This window comes from Alosa alosa, chromosome 2 (assembly GCF_017589495.1).
Source record: "Alosa alosa isolate M-15738 ecotype Scorff River chromosome 2, AALO_Geno_1.1, whole genome shotgun sequence".
NCBI lineage: Eukaryota > Metazoa > Chordata > Actinopteri > Clupeiformes > Clupeidae > Alosa > Alosa alosa.
The window spans coordinates 2,987,363-3,012,028 of NC_063190.1; the positions used below are offsets into that span (position 1 = coordinate 2,987,363).

The following is a 24,666-nucleotide window of genomic DNA, read 5'->3' on the forward strand; positions in this document are numbered from 1 at the left end:
GTGGCCTGAGTGGGCTACACAAGGCCTATGATGCCCCCTAGAGGCAACAAAAATTGGTCTCTTTCAGAAAGGTCAGAATTCAAATTGTCACGAGGACACTGTCATGGCAGCCTCCATGATGAACATGGCACAGAGATGTTTACATCTGGTGATATATTACCAGATTGAAATGTAGTTGTATTTACGTAGACACCGTTGTGTTCTGGACTTTCTCTGAGAGCATATTTCACTGCAAATCGTGAGTAGTTTAACATTACTTGTTGGATGAGATTAACCTAACTGTAGCCGTTCGTCTCAGCTGTGTTAGCTCGCTGGCTAACTTCCAGTGACAACTGCAGTGAGCATCCTGCAGATGCCATCCAGTGATTTCATTCAACTCATTTTACATACGTGTTTCTGTTTTTAAGCCTTGTGATTAATACAACTGACTGATGGTCGTAAGTTGCTTGCCTTAAACACTAAGAATGCGTCTCAAAATGCGCGGCAGTGTCATAAGCATCTCGCTGGCTAGAGGCAGTCTGTCACCTTTTGATATCAAAGTCCTTTTTAAGTCTGCGTAAAGTATTGATGCAAAACTGAATTTGAAGAAACCCTCTAATAATGTGAATGTACTGCAAACCCTCTAATAATGTGAATGTAGATGCAACATAACTCCTATGATTAAGTCTATGCTCTGATTCCTTTCATTTTCTTCATTCTGCAGGACTTTGAGGCGATGGCTCTGGTCTGCATTCGTGTGTTTGTTCGCCAGAGGTTTCCTCTGAACTGCCGAGGTTACTCAAAACCTAGTAGTGTGCCAAAGAGAAGGGAGACGAACATCGACAAACCAGTTTTCCAGTACGTCGGCCAAAACAGAAAGCCCAATGATAAAGTGTTTGTTTGGGGATTCAGTTACACGGGAGCTCTGGGTATCCCTAGTTTTGTGGTCCCAGACAGTGGTAGGAAAAGACCTCGAAAATATCAGCTGACACCTTACCGTTTAGATACAGCAGAGAAGGTAGGCTATTCCATCTTTCTCTTAACAAGACCATGCTATAGTGACTAAACTTGTTTGTTTGTTTGTTAGTTAGTTATTGACAAATGTGTACTTGTATGGGCAGATATCCTCAGCAGCATGTGGGTATGGCTTCACTTTGTTGGCGTCCTCCACGCCAGATGTCATAAAACTGTGGGGAATGGGGCTGAATAAAGACTCTCAACTAGGATATCAGCGTACACAACATGACAAATGTAAGAACAACATTCTTATGCACTAACATTCTCATGCATTTCTGAAAGAAGAAAAAAAACATTCTAAATTATGACTAAGCGTTGGACCCGTCTGTTGTCCTTGCTCCTGTAATACTTCACAGATAAGAGCTATGACTACGTGCTAGAGCCTGCACCTGTAGCTCTGCCGCTAGCCAAGCCTCAAGAGACGCGGGTGGTCCAAGTGTCCTGTGGCCGTGCGCACTCTTTGGTACTCACAGATTCAGAGGGAGGTGAGGAATGAGATTGTGCCAGTGAAGACACATTTATCATTTGAGGTGTTGACAGCTGGATTTATAGGCTTTTTTTTTCAGTCATAAAGGTGGTCAGCATCCTTTTCTCTGGGGCCCTTCCTTCCTCATTGATTCTTTTTTTACCATTGTAGTGTTCAGCATGGGAAATAATGCATATGGACAGTGTGGAAGGAAGATTATTGAAGATGAAGTCTATAGGTAAAATCTCTACCATATATACTGAGATTGAATTACAAATGCAAATGGTTGTCTTATCTATCCACTCATGTTTGGTCTATCTACTCTTGTATGGCTCACAGCTCTAACTCTCTTGGACACTCTTTCTTACAGTGGGAGTCACACAGTACACAATATTGAGGGCTTTGACAGCAAAATCATCCAGGTCAGTCCTGTCTTGGCTGTTGTCTGTACTCAATGCTGTTTTGTGGTCCTCTTTTTTGCATTTAAATGAGTCCATGTCTGTATGTATTTCTTGAATTTCCCCTGGGGATCAATAAAATATCTCTATCTATCTATGTATCTATGTTGTTTAGGTAGCCTGTGGACAGGACCACAGCCTTTTCCTATCAGAGACAGGAACAGTATATGCCTGTGGATGGGGAGCTGATGGACAGACAGGTAGCTCTACAGCTGAACAAATACACACACACACTTTTGCCAAGGATTTTATTACACTCTTCCTTCACTAAACAGTAGTGTAACGGTACACAAAAACCATGGTTCGGTGTATACCTTGGTACAATAAGCCTCTGATACGGAATGGGAATGGTATTTTGAAAAGGTTTTTTGATGTCAATTAACTAAACTATATGAGATATGGTCCACCACTTAATATGTTTGTGTGGGAACTCCAATTTGAAACATGCTCCACAAGCATAAAAAGCCTGCTGTTGATTACTGAAGACTGCATTTGGTACATTCGGTACACATCTGTATTGAACCTAACGTCTTGTACCTAAATGGTTCGGTAGGATTACGTGTACCCTTACACCCCTACTAAACAGAGATTCTTGTCATCAGGTCTGGGTCACTACGACAAAGCCTCTTGTCCTGTCATGGTGACGGGAGACCTGGCGGGGGTGAAGGTCCAGCAGGTGGCCTCTTATGGAGATTGCAGCCTTGCCGTGTCCACAAACGGCCAGCTCTTCGGTTGGGGGAACTCTGAATACCTACAGCTGGCCTCTATCACGGAGAGCACTCAGGTGAGGCCTAATACTGGACTTGATTGTGAAGGTACCGATAAACAACAACTTGGTCTTATCAGAAGCTTATATGTGTGTGTGTGGGGGTTGTTTATACTCCCAGATAAGCTCTCCAAAGCTGCTTCCTCTGGAGGGGGTCGGCAGGGTGCAGCAGGCCGCGTGTGGTGGGACCCAAGTGGCCGTACTAAATGGTAAGGGTCTGTTTGCTCTCTTTTGTCATGGTGCACAAAAGCCTTTCTTTACTCAGTGTTTACACGACAAACCAAGTGGTAAACAAACACACCAGGACCATTTCAATAGCTCAACTCCAAAAGTGTGTGTATCATGCTTAAAAACCAACATTTCTAAAGGGGTGCCAATACTTTTGTCAGTGACTGCATGTGTATTTAAACTGTGCTGTGTGGTCTCACAGACAGGACCAATAAGGTGTTTATCTTACTGACCTTATAGACCCACAGGGGATTCCAAGTACATGGTATATTGACAAACTTGGGGAAACATAAGTTAGGGTTAGCAGTAAGCCTCCTAGTACAAGAGCCTTGGGCCCTTAACATTTCTTCCTTCTACTAGGAAATCTGAGTTAATGTAGCCAGGTTTATCACTAAACCATGTTTTTGGAATACGCCCCTGGGCAGAGACTATAGCGTTCAGGACCCTTATTGTGTTCTACAACTAGCAGTCAAGTGCCACAAATATGGGTTTTGTTATTGCAGATGAAGGTGAGGTGTTTGTATGGGGGTTTGGGATTCTTGGAAAGGGTCCTAATCTCTCAGAGTCCTCAACCCCTGAGAAGCTTCCGCCAACTCTCTTTGGCCAATCAGAGTTTAAACCTGATGTCAAGGTCACACGCGTCCATTGCGGATTGAATCATTTTGCTGCAATCACAAGTATGTTCCTTTACATAATTATTTTGATGCTGATTTGTGATGGGTTTACGTCCAGAGTGAGTTATGTGTATTGTTCTGTTTATGCAGGCCACGGTGAGCTTTTTGTATGGGGAAAGAATGTCAGAGGATGCTTGGGTATTGGAAGGCCAGATGATCAGTATTTTCCATGGCGGGTAAGTTCAGGGCAAAGTACAAGTATAAAGGAGCAGTTTGCCTGTTTGGTATCAAAGGCATTACAGGTTCACTGCCTTTACCATATTGATCCAATTTCTGGTGCTGTGATTAAAACTAGCCCTGGTTAACCAAATTCATAGCAATATTGAGGAACATTGTATTTGTACTGTTTCAACTGAGTTATTGCTGATTGAGAGATGTTCTGACAAAATCTGCTTGGAGTGTAATTTGTGAACTATGAACAACATATTGACGAAATTAATTGTATATCGTTGCCCTTCAGGTGACTGTACCAGGACACGTGGTGGACGTGGCATGTGGTGTAGATCACATGGTGGCCATGGTCAAATCTCTGATCTAAGTGAGGAGACATGGAGCGCTCTCTACGGTGATCAGGCTTGTTTTCTTAACCCCCTGGCTTTCTTGGCAGCTTCTGTTCACTGTGGCCGTCTGGAATCTGGCTGGACAGAACGACATCCCGCCCAACATGGCTTCCATATTATATATCCGTCCTTCTGAAGCATGCAGAGCACAAGTCAGCACTTCAGCATGTTGGATACGCCTTGTTTCAAAAACTTACTGTGTAGTGTGATCATGGATCCACTATCAGAACACTTAATAAGAACTGTTAACCTAGAAGAAGGTTTTTATTTTTGCACAGACAATAACTATTTTCCCCAAGGCAAGTTGGTTGGGCAGCTCAACAAATGATCGTCATGTGAACATATGTCAAATTATATAATGTGTACAACATGTCAGTGTTTTAGAATTTCTCCTTTAAATCTCAGTGTTCAGTGACTTTTTTTCTATCTATGCATATTGTACAAAGTTTGTGTTTATCATCTTTGAGGCAAGTAAGATAATGAACAACCATATTTCTAGTCATGTCTGTCCTGCTACTGAAAAGCCATAACGTAAGTGTCACTACTTGAATGAGCTGTGGATTTGGTACAGTAGAGGTCTGTGGTGAGATAAATGGGAAGTAGAAGACATGGATATGGGCATCTATCTCCAGTTGAGGCATAAAATGTCTTTCTGTTGTATCAAACATATAAATCGCAAAGCCCTTCAGAAAAGAGTTCATGTTTTATTTGTACCAAAGTCTATTTGCAGACCAAAGTCCGATTGTTTTATGTCCATAAAACAAGATATGTTCTTTCTGGAAAAAGAACATATCAGTGGCAAATGAGAATGTTAGGCTACCGAAACTGAAGTACACGTCTTTATATAATAATAGTGAAATGTTTGAAATATCTTGTGAAAGATGTCCATAGACCAATGGTACTTTAGACAGAGCTTTCATGAGCCACTAGCTCCATTCAAAAAGGTGAAATACTTTCATATATTACCATATTCTGAGCCAGTATGTAGTCTTGTGTATTTGCTGAGCTCTCAGGATCAGTACAATAAATCCCACTCTAGCAGCAAATTGCATCAGGTTACAACCAAAAGAAAACAAATACACAAAGCAACAGGCTTTCCAAGCCAAACACTACAGACTGATTTTTTTTTCCAGAATTTTAATTGTCAGAAATGTCACCCTTTTCAAAGTTAACATTGATAAATACTAACAAATACATGGTTTCTGCTAATCCAAGCTAACAGAAGAGGAAAGCCTGTGTAAAACAAAACCCCGCTATGCTTAAGACCAACAGACGTAACACCTTCTTGAGATTCCTTCAAGGGCAATTTCCCCCATTTTTTTTTTTTTACATCAGAACAGTAAGGTCTCTCAGACAGACCTTTCAATAAAGTGCAGACCAGTGGGGCTTGAAGGCCTAAACTAACGCCAGTGTCCATGACACATGACTGAGACTAACATTCAACAAACAATCAGTCAACACCTCCACTCCTCTTTGCTAGTGTCACTAGCTTTCAAAGTTCAACAGTTGTGGTAAGGACTGGCAAGAGGCGAAACATAGTGTGGCACATTTTTCCTAAAAACTAAGAAGGTGAGTAAACCAGTTTGTACAGTAAATTGCACTCTTTATGTAAGTAATGAATAGAACAGAAAATTAGTTAAATAAAAAAGCTTCATCATTCTAACACCAGTCAAAAAGCACTAAAAGTAAGCCATGTTAAAATAATTCTCCCACTCAAAAAAAATAAAAAGCAATGCAGACAGAAATTGATTGTACCTGAATACAAAAAGTTAAATCTCAGCATTGCTAATTGGCAAGGAAGTGTGAAGCTCAGGCCTGCGGCCTCACCTCCCCTGGCCCAAGACAGAGCCTCACCTTCCCACACAAATGATCACGCCGTGTGAACATAACAACAGAAGCTTATTTTACTCATGGTGACAACACACATACCAGGTTTCTGAGCTACGCAAGCTCTCATGTCACTGTGAGCAACCCAAAAGCATTGCCTTCAATTGCACTCAAGAAATGTTGGGCTTTAGACAAGGTGTCTGTTTAGGTCTAAAGTGTCTTGGCACTGAGAGAATCAAATTAAAAGACAAAGAAGGGAAAAAAAGAAATCTCAGTACATTCTGTGCCCATCCATCCATGTGGAGGACCAATTACTAATACATTGTGGTTACAGAGGGGAAGGGAGGAGCAGTGGTGAAGAACACAGTGATGGAAATGATCCAGACTAAAGGAAGACTAAAGGCAAAGGCAGTCAGGGGCCCACGGACACCCTGGAAGGGGGGGGTTCTTTGCAGTGTCTTGGGAGTAGGTGTGTGTCAAAGGAGAAAAAAAAAAAAAAAAGATATATATATATATATGTATATATAAAAAATATACAAGTCTGCCTCTCAGCAGGACTGATTAGCAAGGTAAAGTGGCATGTGATGATGGGTGGGGCAGGAGAGTATCGAACATGAGAGCGCGCGGGAACACACACTGCAGTCACGCTAGCTTGGGGGTCCGTACTGAAGTGGATAGTGTTTAGGCAGGCAGTGGGATGGCTGCGGGAGGGAAGCAGCGGAGTGGATATTGGCACAGTAACTGTAAGCGGAACAGGGGAGGGCTAACGGCTCCCGCACACAGTTGCGTTCCGTCAACGCACGCCAGTGGGTGTTCCCGATGGTAGCTATGCAAATGACTTAAGGTATAACTAATTTGATTGGCTGGTGCGTCTGTTGTTCTCTTGTTCGTAATTTGATTGGCTGGTGCCGTCCGTCGGTGCAGCAACAGCTGAACTTCTCAACGCGAACGACGGGAGCAACGAGACACAACGGACCCACAATTCAGTTGGGCAACGGATAACGTCAGCCCATGTAAAGTGAACGGGATGCGTCTCCAGCACTGCAACGCACGCAACTGTGTGTGGGAGCCGTTACTGCTGATTGCGGAACTACAGCCAAACCCGCTATACCCACCATTGCCCGACCACGACAACAACAACAACAACAACAACAACAGCAACAACAAAAAAAGACGCCCTCCCAAGGTTGCTCTAAACCCCCCACCCCGCGACCCACCCACAGCAGACCAATGGTAAGCTCTTGGCACTTTTAAGAGTTTGAGATAATGACAAATCAATGCTAGCAAGGACATGGTACTGTCATCCGTTCGCATGACCTTCAGTGTCCTGCACTTTCATTGGTCCTCAAGGCTCCGATCACACTCTGGATGTTCTCTTCTGGGACCTGAGAAAAGTCAGGTGGTTGAAGGTGAGGAAGGTACTACTCTCTTGCAAAAGCAAAATGACTGTAGCTGTTAATCGGTTTACCCTCCTTCATGGGAATGTATAAAATGATAAATATATAGGTTTTGATGATGCATGTTTTATAACATTATAGAGCACTAAAATACATCCATTATGACATACAACCTTTAAACTTAAGTGTGGAGAGCATTTAAAAAATATTGGATGAGACATTTTCTGGAGATGTAGAAGGGCTGACGTATTACTTACAAGGGCATGGTCAAACTTGAAAGTACTAATGTAGTAGGCTGGAATGTCGGCTGTTGCCAAAGGTTCAGATATCTGTGCAACTATACCACATTCATCTGAAACATGGCCACAGAAAAAACATGGAAATGTACTTGAAATCATTTGAAATATTATGAGATACAATTTCTATAAAACCAGATCCAAAGTTATTGCTTTGTTATTTTTCTAAAAACTAACAAAAACACACTTGCACAATGAGAAGAACCATCATAGTTCTTCCAAGTAATTATTTCTACTCACCAAATCCTAAAGGTTGACCTCCGATGCGGACCATTTTCCAAAGCTCTCCTGAAGCACTGGTAAAAAGGACATTGTTGGGAAACCTGGGAGAAGGAACAGAAGTTGAATTCATGTAATAAATTGAGCAAAGTTCTGACAATGGCAATTTATTGCCATGATGCGTAAACATTAATATGTCTCACCCCATCACACATAATCACAGGGTTTTATTTACATTTTGTATATTTCAGTTCAATATAGACATGACATAATGAACATCTCTGGAACCACCATAGGCTTCTTAATGAACATGGCTGATGGCTACTTCTGACATTCACCTTCGAGTAGTCTGTTCATCCATTACGAGAGAGATGTAGCCTTCTATAAGGGAAAAGGAGAAGAATCGGATGTGTCCAGAATCGTCCCCAGATGCTCCTGAGTCTTTCACCCTGGAAATGTCAAGCCCACAGGACCATCATCACATCATCATACAATGTCACCACCCTCACAGTCAATCATGGGCCAACACTTCACAAAAGAACCACTGAAGTTAGACTAACATCAGATATAACACAAAAGAAGCACTCAAGTTAGACTAACATCAGATACATTTTCTTGCTTAGCCTCCCTTCTCTGCTGAGTGTCCTTTCTCCCCAGCTCTCAGGCAGAGAGCATCGGTCTCAACTAATGGAGTGAGCAGATGGCTTGTGGTGGCTGCCATATGTGAAACAGGAGAGGGGTCCTTACCCGCCGGAGTAAAACATGACGTCCATGAGCAGGGTAGCCACGGAGGGCAGCGTGTCAGGGTCCAGGCTCGTCACACAAAACATGTTACTAGGGCTGGACAGGGGGTGAATGATGGGCCGTGGGACTGGAGAGAGAGGCCACACTGTCAGTCAGTCAGTCAGTCAGCATAGACACAATGTAGTGAAATACAAAACACTAATGTCAATGCATTTCCCCCTAAAATTCCTGAATTGTAGCAAATATGCCTTAACCAATATCCCGATTAACACTATCTAAGCATTTTCTCTGGAGCCATTACTGTAAGCCTGCTGTGAGACAAACAATCGTCACAATTGTTGACTAGACAGTCACATTCTTACAGTTTACTGACTGTAGGTCTAGAAAGGAAACCTGATCTCAATGTGTTGCTAAGACCGTTCTGTGGCACAAGGGGTTAAACTGGCCCAGACAGCCAACCTTTTAGGGGACAAAAAAAAGAAGAGATTTAACCACTATTCCCCTGCAAGGATTTACATGCTGCCTAGATTCCTTTGGCCTAAGCCAATTTTGATTTGAGCTACAGTAAGAGGCCATACCCAGATTTGCTGAGCTCAGTTAGAAAACGTTCCCAGCCCAGGACAGCAGTGAAAGGGGAAATGAGTGGCGTGATTACAGCTTAATGCACATGCAGATTAAACCCTGTCTGCCCAAATGCTTCACTCGACTGGCCACAACCTGCAGCATTTGATTCAGTATGTTAGGAAAACTGCTTCAAATAAAGATGGGGCACTCAATTTGACAGGTAGCGAAATAAATTCAGTTGAGTAAAAAGGTTAGGAGCCAGCTAGCTGCCTGTTAAGCTGCCTGTTCAAACTTCCCATCCCCCTATCCCGGTTTCCAGTCAAGAGTTCCACAACCTTCCAAATACCAGTTTAATCCCTGGTGACAACCATAAGGCAAGTCACAGTATTCACAGCCACTCCACTCACTGCACACACACTCTGCAAGACAGCACTACTATATAAGACCGATTACTCAACAACGATTAAAAGGTCAAAATGTTGCTTCACAACAGTAACGTGGGCTCAAATTACATTCATTCTTTCAGTTCATGGAATTAGATTTCTTGGATCCAGTATACACAAGCTGTACCTAATAAAGTCATAATATAGTTAGTCCAGTTAGCTTTCCCAAGGCATACAGTATAGGGACACTCACCAAGTTTTGGCTTGACGAAACCGTTTGTGACCCCAGTGCTGTTGGCGGCTACCGTTTCTCCATTCACAACCCGCAGAAGAGTGAACTCAGAGGACAACGTGTGCATGACCATGGGTAAATCTCGTTCTCGAACCTTAAGACAAAACACAAAAGCAGCGATTAGCACAGGCAGCTTTAGTGGTAATAATTCATTTTACGTACTCATATTAGAGATGTTCACAAGTAATTTTTTGGAAGTCCAAGTCGAGTATGGAGAAGAGTGAATGTCAAGCATTACAGTAGTGGTTCATTGAAGCTTGTTGCATTCTTGGTCTCACAGGAAATCCTATACATAAATGTATACTTCTAAACGCAGATGAGCTACAGACAAGTAGGTGACTTATTTCACAACTTCATTTCACACAAATAGCTCAATTATGTGTGAAACTTGAAAGCTTGTGGTGCAACTGTCCCAACCATCACATGGTGTCATAGCGGTCTGTCTGACTGACTGAACACACAACTAAAGGTTATAATTCTAGTACACTGCTCTTGCTCACACTCTCTAGGTAAAGGTCAGGGGGTAGACTAGGGTTGTCATTAAATGTAGGCTGCAGTCAATGGGGGCAACATCTTGTGCATCATGTTTTCTTTTTTTCTCATTTCGTTTGTTCTGTAAGATCCATCATACTCGTCTTTAAATAGTAGGGGATTTTAGACTGAAATGGTGGAAGCCAATGCTGACGCACAACCAATGGTTATTATGTCCACCATCTACTTCCTGAATTTTTGGTCAACGATACCCGGGACACCGAAACACCGGGGCACATGAAATTTGGTGGGTATGTAGCCCCACTAGACTTTTACGGAAAAATTTCATTTGGTCCCCGGGGGCCACTTCCCCCCCCCCCCCCTGCGCTGGGCCCCCCAAAACCCAAAAAAATGCAGTTTTTCCTAAATAACTACCTGAACCGTGGCACCGAGGATGAATACATTTTTAAGGTATGTTGGTCTCAAGGGCCCACATCAACCTAGCCCATAATCACTCATTTGTGATTTGCACCTAGCAAACCAAGCAAATTGATAACAGCACTAATTGTATCTTTCGACTGTCATCTCATTTGCTTATGACCATAACCTAGGCTACTAACAGGAGCTAAGTGAGTTAGCCACAACACGCTTAAGCTCGTGATGGTTTTTAATGGAAAATATATAGGCTACCTGAAAGATAACCTGTCTATGATGCATCCTAAACACCGGGCTGGGACATTTCTGCTCAAAGTCTCAAAAAGCATCTGAGTCAACTCAATCCTCTATTTTCAACTCGCCGCAATGTAGATTTATTAATGCACCCGTGATGATCTACTGTACATCTCCATTTAAACCAAATGTTTTAGAGCGCACGTTGAGAGATGTATCCAGGGCAGGGCTGTAGGCTACCTACACATATTCTTTGCGATGGATGATTTAGTACCAACGTTACACCGGTCCGATACAATTTTGCCTACAAGACGCTTTTTATTTGTTCAAAGTGCGTGTTTAGGGTGTGAGAGGGGAGTCCATGTGCTTTGATTCCAGCTTGGTAGTTGTAGTCTATGCGATTAAAAAAAACACGTGTGTGTGAAGTATCCAAACAATGATAACGCTTTCATTATGGCTGCTTTAGCCACAGACCTTGAGCTACTGTAGCCTATACAGTGGATCGAGTTCCATTTAGAAGTGTCCACTTCATTCGCGCTTTCCGTGATTAGGCCTAACACAGCTGCGTGAAATGTATACTGATATGCAATACTATTAACTTTTCGCCAAGAGGTGGCAGCTTAAGTCCGCTTGATACTGTAAGCCATTGGTTCCCAAATGAGATTTTATTTGGGTCGCAAGCATAGCCTAGTGCTCATTTATGTTGTGTAATAGGCCTAGCATAGGGCCTATCTTATAGCTTATATAGTTTGTTAACAGTCACGGTTTTGTCATAACTCCTCTATGCATTTTTGCATTTAGAATAGCTCTGAAACCGGGGGGCGAACACGTTGCAGGAATATCCAGTGCTTGGATATCTCAATCGCAAAAGTAAACAATATTTCTATCGGGCGCCTACCATGGACTAGGCTGGGTGAACTCAGCCTGATCTGCCGGCGATTTCTTTTTCGATTTCTTAAAGGATTGGTCTGGCGAAAGCCAGACTAACCATGGACCTCATAGTTGCAAAATGCAAGGGAACATGAATCAGCCTATTATTTGCACAAACAATAACGGACGGTAGCTCTTCAACTTGGCCTCTTAAAATGTGTATGAACAGTCTAGCAACGCATTTCATGAGGGCCCGTTTTGGACATGTCAGTTATTTGCACCACTGGGTAAAACTGCATTTTGTTTTAGACTACTGGTATTTAATTTGTGCATTGACAATAAAGCTGAATATCATATGAACTAGATGACTAAACGTATGCATATGGAGAAGAAGAAACATTCCAAAAATCCATGACATGACCTCTCTTCTTGATAGCTGTTGAAAACTGCATGGAACTGACAGGGATTGTTTTCTTTAATAATAAATAAATAAATAAATACACTATGCTGCTACCTTCTGCTTTTCCCAAATACAATGTAGCCTACAGGTGTACCTTTCATCAGTCCAGTTGCAATGGATGGACTGTGTTGAACTGCCCTACTTGTGATTTTTAAAGTTTTATAACAAGGCTACACATTTTTTGGCAAGTGCTACAAATCTATTCACCTTTGCAGCGCCAGTAGGCTACTTTGTGTGCGGCCCGCACACACACATTCCAAACAAGCATACACAAAAGTTTCAAGAGTGGGGGATGGAGCAGAAGATGGAGACAAATTCATTAATATGATTTATTTTTACGGAATGGACATACAGGACTGAGCGGCGGTCATATTTTGTACCGCTATGCGGTACATCTAGTTTTCTAACTGATGGATGACAACAAAGTTCATATTACATAAGCCTGTGTTGTCAGTGGCATGATTATCTGTCTGATTTTCATGCAGACTACAACAGAACAAACTGCAATTGTGAAAGTGAGATCACTAAGTGCTTTCCCAAATAGCAAAGCTTTATTTCTAAAGGCTACACCACTACTTGAGCTTCATGTATCAACAACACAATGTTTTGATAGTTTAAATTCCTCACAGACAGTATCACACAGTGCAAGTTTCAGAATAGACTGCATAATTCTTTCTATGCCTTCCATGCAATGCAGCTTCATTTCGAAAGAGCATTATAACAGGAGATAGAGGCTAACCTCTTATTTCTCTTCTTAACCCACTGTGCCAAAACGCTATCTCCACATCTAATAACGATTGTGCCAGTGGTGTGTGTGTGTGTGCGTGTGATGTTTTATTCAAGGGCAGCCGACCTAAACTAACTACATTACTTTCTCATTCCAGATCAATGGAAAATAAACCCACTTATCGACAACTACTGTTTTCTTGAGAACACAGCTAGCTCTGTGCACATATGACACCCAGATGAGACAACAGTTGAACATGTGACAGTAGACGCTCCACTGCTCTTCACAAAATTTCTTTTTTTGTTGTTGCCTTGACAACGTGTGCATAAGGCGCAAACCACAGTGAGAAAAAAAAAAAAGGAAAAAAGAAGTAAAAGATCCTTTGGGCTGGTTGAGTCAGCTGGAGAGTTATTTTCAGGCCCATTCTGAATGTTTGGGCTCAGTGTTCGGGCCAGACCCCTTTATTTATGTAAGCTCTCTGACGATGAGAATGAAAGTGCCTCAGACTGTGTGTGTGTGTGTGTGTGTGTGTGAGAGACTCCTGCAGCCTGGCCTCGGCCGATGTGCCGAGAGGCAGGTCATTTCCTCTCGCTAGCTAAAGCCCTGTGATTATTCCCAGGCTGGGAGCAGCTGGCCTGGAACATGAACAGTGTCATGAATGTTACCACGAATTCCAGCAAGAAGCTGATCCAGAGCTGATCCTCTTTACATAACTACCCCCACCCCACCCCCCAGATTACCATCGGATCGACATTTTATTTTCATAAACAGGCCCTGCTGCTCAGAGAGACTTTTGTGGTTCAAAGACAGAGCAGTGAAGGGACTCCACCTCTGGCAGAGAGGAAGGCTGGGGGTAGTGAACACCGCAAACAGGAGCAATCCACAGAACAACATCAGACACTAACAAAAGTTCACTTCTACCATCCTCACAACTTTCCACATAAAATCATACGAATTTAACCATCTGCAACCACAAACAGGGCAATAATAAAACAGATTTACTCTCCAAAACTGTTCTGTTTATAATTAAATCTGCACTTTAACTCCAAGTGAGACTACTAAAATCTACCAAACTGATATAAAGACCGCCATTAAAACAATATGTGCTGCAAAATTAGACATTAACCCTGGTCATTTTCTACAGTAAGACATATGTAAGGCATTAAGCATGGCTTACCATTTTATACAGTGCTGTGCCAAAGTCTTAGGCACCTGTGAAAACTGCTGCAATGCAAGGATGCAAAATCGAACTAACATTTGGTGCAATATCCCATTTTTTCTTCAAAACAGCATCAATTTGCCTATAGCAACAGTTTTGTGCAGTACTTTTCAGGAAGGTTGTGTCAAGAATTTTGAATAAATTCACACAGTTCTTGGTGGATGTAGACCATCTTGATTCTTTATGTTCTATTTGGGCAAACATAGATAAAAACATATTGTGACAACAAAAGTAAACTTCTGGGTGAGACTTACCAGGATGAAGTCCGTTTGGTAGGTAGACAACATGAACACAGAGATGTTGTGGTCGGCCAAAGGTGCTATCACAGACTTGGCAATTTTAGTCACTCCAATTGGCTGAGAACTGGTGGCACTGCCACCTCCAGACACCACATTGAGAGCCAACCACGTAGCCTCTGCAACACTAAGGTACTCCGACTGTGGCAGCTCTGAAAAACAGAATGAAAGGATGTCAGTGGAGTGGCACAGCAAACCTACAGTATGTGAAACTCCCATATCCTCAAGAGTCAAGGTCTGCAGCCTGTCAACATCATCAATGGTAGATCAACATTCAAGATGAAGATATATGTTATATACTAACATTCTGATTCATATTGCAGAGTAAATATTAGACCATGAATATTAGTAATAAATGAATTAGCCATTACCCAAATACTTTGTTTTAAATATTTGTCATGACCAATGATGACCGTACATAGAAGCTGTTCCAGTTTCAGAAGATTTTAGTCTGAAAATGACATTACAGTAGACACAACATCTTAAAATAAAAATAAAAGTAATTAGGTTCCATTACACAATGCTGTGCAGTTCCCCCATACAACAAGGGTGAAGCAAAGCTCTGCTCTAAAATCTTTCGTGTGAACTGAGGTGGTCATCAATCCAACAACAAAAAAAAAAAAAAAATTAAACTTTCAACAGTCCGTTCTGGAACTGCATCTATTTTGCAACCCCAGGCTTCTTGTAGCCATGGTGACCAATCAGGGTCACCCTGGCAACCTGTGTGTAATGACATGGATTCACTTACTGAACCACAAAACTAAACCACTGATAGCATGCCCTCTGTTAACCTATAATGGAAAAGGGAGACCTGATGTGGCAATATGTGGTCAAATATTGGCAGAGAGTCAAGATGCAAGAACTTGCAAGGAATTGAGTAAAATTGCTCCTTATCCGAAACCTCACCTTTAAAGCCATCTTCATCAACGATTATGGTGTAATCCTCTGGGGTTTCTGTAAGACTAAAAAATTTACACCTGTAGAAAGAAGAGAGAAATTCAAATGAGGACCACATACATGAATTCTACACTTGAAAGACTGACACTCGATGATCTATAATTAAACTCTTTTATTATAGATCAGGTTAGTCTGCTAAAAATATGGCTTACAGAATATTGGATCATGATGGGGAGAAAACAACGCAGAGCAAAGAGGACTTTGATGCCCTTCCCTTGTGGCTGACAACAGGTCAATCTTATCCCCGCCACCTCTTCTGCACTAACAGAGCAATCAACATAGCCACTTAACGAGCTATTCTGAAAACACGTCACATCTACATCTATTCTGAAAACACATCTGAGCACACAAACACATCACTATCCTGAAGGATATTATTAATCTGCAATCATTTGAGCACATTTCAGTGAACAAACAAACAAATAATAATAATTTTAAAAAAAAAAAGCCTGATGGGGCTCTTTCATATCTCAGCTTGATCTCTCACCGCGGCCTAGCCCAAGTCATCTGATCAGCATGCAAACGTCCGCATGGCAGAAGTGGAGATGTTTTTGCAAACACTCCCTCTGGGTTCCACCTACACAAACACTCCTGAATGCAGTGTGCAGTGCACACACACACACACCACAGCAGAGCAGAGCAGAGATGCCCAGCAGGCAGCTGCTGCTGACTCTCATGCGGATCGTAAAACCTGATCGTGAACTGGCCAAAACACACTGCACAAGTATTCATATCTGTTGACCAGCACTTCACTCATTTCATTGTGAATACCTGCTGCTGGAGAAATACAGGGAAAAATATAATTTTGGTGATCAAGGTCTAATGTCTACTAAGGGTTTGAAATGATATCTTCTTTCTGAATGACACGGTGGTAAAATAGTACCATGTCAAATCACCAGACATTTCTTCATCTGGTTGTTGGTGGTGGACAATTCAGATTTCGGACAGGCCTCAAATGTCTTGCGCAAAAGTGCAAGGAAAATGTCTGCAGCTCAGCAGAGGGCTGATTCCACTTTGTGAATACTGCACTGGCAGAGAGACTCACTCACGCGCTGCATTCAACTTGTCACCCATTTTAAATGTGCTCACTATCATTCTCACTGGAGTGAGGATGTGGATGAGGATGAGGATGAGGAGGGCCTGAAGTCAGTCAGTACCCATCTGATTTACTTTCAACCAAGTTTATAAAAGAAAAAAAGTTTAGTTGCAACACCCCACTCGATAGCAATGGTATTGTCTTCTGTTTAGCTGACTGTGAAACATTGTGGAATTGACTGCGAGCCACTACAAAAAAACTAAGAAGGCCATCAATGTTTTGAACAGCAAGCAATGTTCATGACACACGCCCCCTCCCCCTCCCTCATGTTCTGTTTACAGCTGTTGTTCACATTCTACAGGGATATGAGAGACTTCACACAGAAACACTAAATAAGTTAATGTGAGGCAATGTGATCTGTACAGAGAGCACCTTAATTATATAAGTGAGGAAGCAAAAGCTGCTATTGTGTGATCATCCAGCATGACAAAATGGTCATCCATTCGAGCATATTTCCACTGAAATAAATAAAACATGGCTTCTGCAAACAACACCAGTGGGAACTAGCAGTGTACATCAACACCCATACTGTAATGTGAGGATTTTCACATATGCTACATCAAATCAACTGAATCATTTATAGACGCTCCATAACCTTTTGCATTGCATCCTGTATGGATTAAGACTTTTTGAGGTGACTATTGATATTAAATGATGATGCATTGCCCACTGAAAACAGATCATCTAAAGGCACATAACCACATTTGTGTGACTTCAATCAGCTGCAAGACTCAACTGCCAAACTGTGGAACACAGAAGTATCATCAGCATGCATTACAAAAATGAGACAGATTATAACAGTTGCACTGGGTTTCTGTCTAGAACAGATCCCCCATTACAGGAAATACTGCACATCATGGACCTCGAGTCTTTAATTAACCATGACAAACATTCTTCAAGTAAATTGTGTTGTCACCGTACACGTCAATAACAGAAAACAGTAGGGTGACCTCATGTACACCCTTAAAGACTGTAGAGGTTTTGCAATGCAGATTATGAATTGCCTTCTTGACATGTAGCCACTAGCTGTCAACTGTAATCATGGTCTGCATAAAAGGCATAAGCTAAGAAGTACAATCCTTGATGATTTTGGAAAATACTTTTTACACATTTAAAGCTCCTCTCAATCGAATCAGACAAGAACGTGTTCAGTAGGATACTGCATAGAACGTCTGACAGATGAGTTAACAAAGACTAAATAACTATGAAAACAGTCAGTATAGGCCTAGGCCTGAGCTAGGTGACTTGGGGAGAAACTTTTAGTGTTTCTCTCGCTGGACTAATGCCTTTCTGTATAGTCTCCAGACAATTCAGACACTCAGAATAAGAAAAATGACTCGTTAATCTTTGGACCACAAAGGCAAATCATATAGGTCAGACATGTCTTTGTAAGACAGAAGCTATTGCCGTGTATAATCGCTGCAACATCGAGGATGAGAGTCGACATCGCGGACTGCGTAAGGTCTCACGCAGCCGGTTCAATTTTAATTTAAAGCAACCACACCATGTAATTTTACTGCTACGAGAAAAACAACCAGACAGGCATAAAACACACACGCCCCTTTCTCGTCGAAAGAAATGCAAAAGAGAGAGACACTGCAGCCTACCAACTACATGCACATACAAATATGTAGTTTTACCATACTGTTAGAGTTTAAAAGCTACGAGTGCTCAGTTTTAAATAGGCCTAAATGTGGGGGGAAAACAGTTACATTCCATATAAAACTACATTGCTTTAGGCGTTACGTAGCTACGCATACTTCTAATCCGACCCTTCAGTAGTTTGATCATGGCACCAAATACACAATTTAGAGTACATTAGTTATCTCTATAGGTCTACTTGCAATTTGCATTGTTCACAAATAAAGCTACTTACCTTGTTTTAGAGGGCAGGAAGGCGAGTTTGATTAATCCGTGGGTGCAAATCTGGATGCCTTCCTTAGCTATACTGGCTACTTTCAAGCTATGTTCTAAAATGTGCAACTCCATCTTTTGCGTCTTCTCATTTGTGGAACATCTAAAATATAAATGTAAGATCCTATTTTAAAATGAATGAATGAATAAATAAATAAATAAATAATACTCGAATATGCGAAGCTAGGAAAAAAAACCCTGAAACGTAGATAGAAGAGATCGGGGGTGCAAAGGAAAAGTTCCCCACTAAAGGAAAGGGAGACAGAGAAAAGCAGGGTGAAATAAAAGAAAGCACAATGAGGTAAACGGGAAGGGAGAAAAGAGAGGTCTGTCGGCCCCCGTGTTTCCACTCCGACAGAGATTGGAATGGCCCAGCAGCTGGTAACAGTGAAACAAACAACTTGCCACTCAAACTAGTGGGCGGACCTTCGTGTTTGTTGGGACTTGTAGTTTAATTGAGTTATGATGTCATTGAAGCAAGCTAAAACGTACTTTCTTACTTCCAAGGTAGCTACTTCACGCTCGTCTGCGGGCCTTTAACAAGATAAACCTGAAAATTCGTGATGAATTTGGGGGGGCGGGGATGCGATTTAAATCAAAGGCCGAGTAAGGGTCCATCAGTCTAGTAAAATTCATTAATGGAAAATATAAAGAGAAATACAATGGTTGAGTACAATGTCTGTCTGCATACAGTATGTCTGTTTCAAATGCACGTTAATTACTAATATTCTGATAAAGTAACATTGTGTCTATTGTTAGTTTCTCTGAAGGCCATTGCTCTTCACAACATTGTGGCAACATACCAAATTAGACAACTTGTGTCTGTCTCCAGCAATTCTCTACAATGTGTGTGTAGCCTATTTAATATTCTGCTTTTGGGGTTAATTATTCACAAAGGCAAGCAAGCAATATCCTGAGTGCAGGTCACATAACAAGCCTTTCGTCAGCAACTCTGATTAAGATATGTTGTCAATGGATACAGTTTCCTATTTTTCATTTATTCTAATCAACTTACCCACTTTGGTAACAATCATGTACTTCCAATTTGCCAAGACAATCAGCATCAAGTCCATCAATATGTTCCTTCTGAAGCCATTGAACATTTTGACTTGCATGCATCTTCAGAGACAACTGTATTTCTGTAGTAGGTGTTATTTAGATAAGTATAAACACATGTTCACTTTTCTATTGCCCAACTTATAACATTTGCTAGAACACCAGTGATGCATGACCAGAGTTGCTGGAGGCAGTTAAACAAATGTTTGTTTCTTGCATGAAGAATGACAACTTATTTTATATTGGGCCCACTACAGTGATGAGGCATCATTTGTGTGGCAATCTTGTTTTGAGATATCATTTAAATACATTACAACCAGCACCTGCATAAAAACCTTAACCATTCCGATGATATTAGCTGCCAACAAGTTCAGGTTGACATCAAATGAGGATCTTGAGAAGTGAATGCGGAGTTCACTGAGGGGGATCCTTTAATCTCTTTCCTATGACCCATATGAAATCCTGAGAACCACTGAATTTGGCAGAGATCACCTAAAAGAAACAGCGCAGGAACAAATTCTCATTAGGCAGGCAGCTAGACCAAGCCGGCGCTTCTAAATGTACCATGTGGACTAGCTCATGCATTGACAACAGGTCCAAAAGGCCTACGCAAGCAAAGGTTAATTTCAGTGCCTTTGATCTGAAAGTAAGAACATGGTCATCTAAGAAGTCAAGTCAAGAGTCATACGACAGCTGAGTGAGCAGAGTTTAATTTCAAATGATAAACACAGACAGTCTCTGGGTCTCACCAACATTACAATACAAGACTGATGAATAATATATATATTTTTTAACACACACCAGTGCTACTCAAATATACTTTCCATTCAAATGTTGCTTTATTTATTAACTAATCATCCAGGTATACTTGCATGGCATCCATGTTAAAGACTTGGTCAGCCACTGGATCCCATGTTGCCTCAAAAAACTCAACATGCACAAATTATAAACAATCAAGTTTGGCAGACAGCCCTAAACATTCCGAAAGGGTACATTGGGTAGATGTAGCAACATCACATGACTAAAGAACTAGGTAAGAGAATTTCAGGGTGGAAATGGCACAACTGGCTCTGACTGGGTTTCTGGTTGCATCTGGTCCATCCAGGTTAGGAATCAAAGTTCCACTTGAGTTAAAAAAAAAAAAAAAAAAAAAAAAAAAAAAAAAAAAAGTTGATCTGAAATTAAGGAAAACAATTTAGGGAAGGCATATACCACTGCTGCAAGATCTAGAAACTAGCATAACACCAACATAAATAATATTGAGAAATATGCATGTTGCCACTGGGACAACAGGTTTAGTACATACAACAAAACCTGCACATGTCTCATGCAGCATCAATATAGGACCAATGCGTTAAGGATCGCCTGAATAGCACCATGGCAGACCCCCTTTGAAAGTGATCCATTGTACAAAAGATAATTTGCTCACCTTTCCGTAAACATCAAGAAGCCCAGATCCCAGGAAGGACATACAAACCAGCAACACCTAAACAGGGTTAAAGGGAAATATTAGAGCTTATCAAGGCTCCACATGAAGCTCAAAGTGAACTTTCAATCACTGTTTCCTGCAAGTCATTCAAGCAACAGACTGGAATGACTCACTGGAATGGGGTTTACTTTATGGTCAAGTCCACAGCAAGTTAGGAACAGTGCTTCCTAAAAGCCTTGGTATATGACCAACTGACAGAAGTAATTTGAACACAAATACGTAATTTAAGAAATTATAAATGGCAGTACTTGTCAAAACTAATTTATATAAACTAATATCGGGGGACAGTACCCAGAGGGCTACAGCAAGGAGCAAGGACTTTTGCAACAGCTGGGGTCAGTGGGGTTTATTTTTTGATAGGATTTAAAACTTACGTCGACTTCCACCGACCTCCAGATTCTCAGTGCGAATCTATTGCTGCTACAAAGAGGGCAAGAGAAAAAGTTAGTTTGGGGTCTAACTGATCAGCAACACACAAGATATTTAAGGAAAGTGTAGGCATAGTGACATGGATCCCCAAGTAAAGCAAACTCAGAAACCATTACAGCACATGCCAAATGCTCTTGCACTGCTAAATGAACAATCCAGCCAGATACACAACTGGATGCAGATACAACAGTGCTTAGCAGGAGAATAGAAAATGCATTGCCACAAACAGGAAAAAACCAAGGCCAATCTTACCAGGAAGTAGGCAGCACCCTCTGCTGGTCACTCAAGCTCATACCTGTAACAATCACAGAGGGAGTTGACTCAAGGGGCAATGATAGGAAACCATACGACACATTTACATGCATTTGTTTATGTAGAAGCTTTTTTTTTAAAAATCTAAAGCAACTTACAAAAATGGAGAATAATAACATTTAAGGTTGTCCTGCAGTTTTTTTGCCCACAAGGTTGATTGTAACAACTATGGGACTATGGGTTACCACAGATGTTTATGTTCGAGGCGTTTCCAACGATAAGACCCTACAGAGAGGGGTCCATCGGGATAGACCTCGGCTTCATTTCTAGAAATTACAATAATGGCAACCACCACAAGGCAATTGAGTTCAAAATATTTTATAGGTGGCAAGGTGCAAATTTAGTTAATCCCCACTGTTTTACCATCATTACCAGTACTCTACTACTTCTCCCTAAGTAGTAATGCATTTACCCACCTTTTCAAGATTCTCCACCAACATGCCTGTGAAGACACATTACACAACATTAAAAATGCATCAAATTCCTCTTGGCTTAAATTACAAATCAATTGGAGAATATTCAGGATACACTTGTTGTCTGTCACACTAGTCAGAGCAGTTGAACATAATAATCATCATTTATCTCAGTGGCAACAAATCTGGCATCATGTGAAAGTACTTACATTTGCAAAGTTGGTAAGGACTTTCTCAATTCATCCTCAAAGTAGCCATGTCCTCACACCTGAGACACAAATCAAGTCATGATATGACTGCCTAAACTGAGCACTGTAACAGCTATTAAAAGTACAGAGCATACATGGTGTGTTGGTTCTCATAAGTAACACTGTTATGACTTACGCACAACAGTGGGTTGCAAGAGAACTCAAATTCTATTAGCACTGCATCCAGTCTCCCGGCCTACAAACAAGACCCTGACTGGTGCGGTGCTGCTATGCTGGAGATCCAAAGGTGCCCAAATGAAGCCTTCAAGTGCAATTGGAAATATTGCAATTATGCGAATGTGCAAAAGTGGGGAAACTTGATTTATGGTTCAACTGTAGTTCATATGGACTTGGTGATCAAGCGATTTAGTGAACTTTCAGCTGTCATTATTGCAATCTGTCCATATCATATAAGAACAAGATATTCCAAACAAACATGCTTAAATGAGTAGCCCATCACAAGCCTAAATCCTTCTCACTTCACTCATTTCATTTGAGCGTCATAGTCAGGCAGACACCAGAAAAAACTCGCCATTTTGTTAAATGCTCCGAGCAAGACTTGTGATTTCTAACGTTTCACTTGGAAATCCAGACTTTGACGAGCACAAGGCAGCATGATTACCTGGAGGAGGCGTTTGCTGTTTGCAGACATACTTCTGAGCAGGTTCAATCACTTGGTCACAAACGTAATCATATTTGAAGAGGCTCCAGGGTCGCCAATGAAACGATGTTCATGACGCTGCGCTCTGGACAGCACGAGGGTACAGCGTGGTAGAGGCCATGAGATAAGCCATGGCTTTACTTTAAGGCCTTGCATGAAAAAGATCCTGAAATGTAAAACGTAAACAACGTTACAGTAAAACTGTAAAGATACATGTCCACTCTTCACTTGAAGGAAAGCACAACAGTTACAATAAAGCTATTAACGCAATTAGAACAAGCTAACGTTAGCCACCAGAGCTAACAGGCCTAACAGGTCAATTTAGCATCGCCTAGCGTTGCATTTGCGGGAAACTGGAAAAGGTTGTTTCAGGCCTCATTGTCACCACTACAATGATGTGTAGCAATGAAAGCAAACCTGAGCATAATCTAGCCATGCGCCATACGTGGAATTTACTACAAAATGCCACGTTTCAACTAGTTGAATGCATGGCACCGCTCATCGACACCATTCAGGCTTTGTGTTAAACTTTAGTTAACGTTATAGTCAGCCACAGTACAGCCGATATAAACACCTGCTAACGTTAGTTAACTTTAGCTGTTTACTAGCGAACACAATGCTCCGACAGAAACCAAGACAGACACTTATTAAAACGTTGTGGCAACTCGCCATGAATTCTGCTAACAGCGAGCTATACGTAGCTAGCAGCTAGCCGAGTTGTGCGATAATAACCCACGTGGCTTTCACAATTTACCAAAGTATGAGTGGAATAAATGAATCTGCACTGGTTTAACACATCATATAGTAAAACAAATTAACGTCATCTAAAGTTGTGATGCTAAAAAAACGACTAAATATCAAAGCTCAATAGCGCACCTTTTCCTCAGCTCCAATTGAGGCTCCTTACTCTTGCAAAGGCCACGAGAATGAGACATGGAAGGAATTACGTCCAGTTTTTATAGTGCGACCATGTGCGACACGTTTTGGCACTTTACGGCACTTGTAGATTCACCAACCACACATCACAGATCCACTCTGGATCCACCAACCACCACCACACCCTTATTAGACCACACATTATAATCCGGGCCCGGTCATTTTTGACACTATACACAATTATATCCCGTTTCGGCCACTGCAAGAAATACATTCACATTTGAATTCAGATTTGAATGTATGGTCATTGGTTGCTTAGTTGTCAGAGGAAAAGTTAAAAGGAAAAGAGAAGTTGTCTTCAGTCATGTCAAGTTTCCGACATTGTTCGGTATTTTTAAAAGACCAAAACACACTGATTTAATTTAACCCTTGTAGTGTTCATATTTTTGTTACACATCAGATGTTCCCGGGTCTGGTGGACCCACACTACTTTAAATCAATAAAGCCATGTATGTAAAAATAGGGCTACTTAATGTTTACTTTAGCTCAATATACATAATTTATGGTTCATATTTGCCATTTACATCTGTGAGATCACATTATGATTATATGATAATTTTTTTTTTTTTTTTG

At 41.3% G+C, this 24,666-nt stretch overlaps 2 protein-coding genes, 1 long non-coding RNA gene and 1 other non-coding gene across 4 annotated transcripts; 1 reads left to right on the top strand and 3 right to left on the bottom strand.

Annotated features, from left to right (window-relative positions):
• The first annotated feature begins 84 nt into the window (after positions 1-84).
• rcc1l (RCC1 like) lies at positions 85-4,836 on the top strand. Its single transcript, XM_048269298.1, has 12 exons — positions 85-238; positions 704-997; positions 1,101-1,230; positions 1,353-1,481; positions 1,634-1,700; positions 1,833-1,884; positions 2,036-2,120; positions 2,523-2,704; positions 2,808-2,895; positions 3,418-3,591; positions 3,679-3,764; positions 4,049-4,836. Exons 2-12 carry the CDS (start codon positions 716-718, stop codon positions 4,124-4,126), a joined length of 1,353 nt encoding a protein of 450 aa, XP_048125255.1. The 5' UTR covers positions 85-238; positions 704-715; the 3' UTR covers positions 4,127-4,836.
• A 429-nt stretch (positions 4,837-5,265) lies between these two features.
• On the bottom strand, positions 5,266-20,055 carry castor2 (cytosolic arginine sensor for mTORC1 subunit 2). Its single transcript, XM_048269337.1, has 10 exons — positions 19,929-20,055; positions 18,512-18,652; positions 15,489-15,559; positions 14,541-14,734; positions 9,832-9,964; positions 8,635-8,758; positions 8,226-8,336; positions 7,909-7,991; positions 7,630-7,724; positions 5,266-7,360 (listed from the first exon to the last, which is right to left on the bottom strand). The coding sequence occupies exons 2-10, from the start codon at positions 18,622-18,624 to the stop codon at positions 7,295-7,297; spliced, it is 990 nt and encodes a 329-aa protein (XP_048125294.1). The 5' UTR covers positions 18,625-18,652; positions 19,929-20,055; the 3' UTR covers positions 5,266-7,294.
• Positions 20,056-20,293: 238 nt separating this feature from the next.
• LOC125311383 lies at positions 20,294-24,122 on the bottom strand. The gene is made up of 8 exons (XR_007196470.1): positions 24,034-24,122; positions 23,119-23,323; positions 22,458-22,516; positions 22,252-22,277; positions 21,776-21,818; positions 21,469-21,514; positions 21,035-21,091; positions 20,294-20,780 (listed from the first exon to the last, which is right to left on the bottom strand). It is a non-coding gene; the product is annotated as an uncharacterized LOC125311383 (long non-coding RNA).
• Positions 21,959-22,094, bottom strand: LOC125291472. The gene has a single exon (XR_007192998.1). It is a non-coding gene; the product is annotated as a small nucleolar RNA SNORA18 (small nucleolar RNA).
• Positions 24,123-24,666: the final 544 nt, after the last annotated feature.

Excerpts from the sequence above, each read along its gene's own strand:
- rcc1l (XM_048269298.1), top strand. The coding sequence starts at position 716 with ATGGCTCTGGTCTGCATTCGTGTGTTTGTTCGCCAGAGGTTTCCTCTG. Across the intron at positions 1,701-1,832 it reads ATTGAAGATGAAGTCTATAG|TGGGAGTCACACAGTACACA; the intron begins GTAAAATCTCTA and ends TCTTTCTTACAG. Across the intron at positions 1,885-2,035 it reads TTGACAGCAAAATCATCCAG|GTAGCCTGTGGACAGGACCA; the intron begins GTCAGTCCTGTC and ends TATGTTGTTTAG.
- castor2 (XM_048269337.1), bottom strand. The coding sequence starts at position 18,624 with ATGGAGTTGCACATTTTAGAACATAGCTTGAAAGTAGCCAGTATAGCT. Across the intron at positions 14,735-15,488 it reads TGATGAAGATGGCTTTAAAG|AGCTGCCACAGTCGGAGTAC; the intron begins GTGAGGTTTCGG and ends TCTGTTTTTCAG. Across the intron at positions 7,992-8,225 it reads GATGAACAGACTACTCGAAG|GTTTCCCAACAATGTCCTTT; the intron begins GTGAATGTCAGA and ends TCCTTCTCCCAG.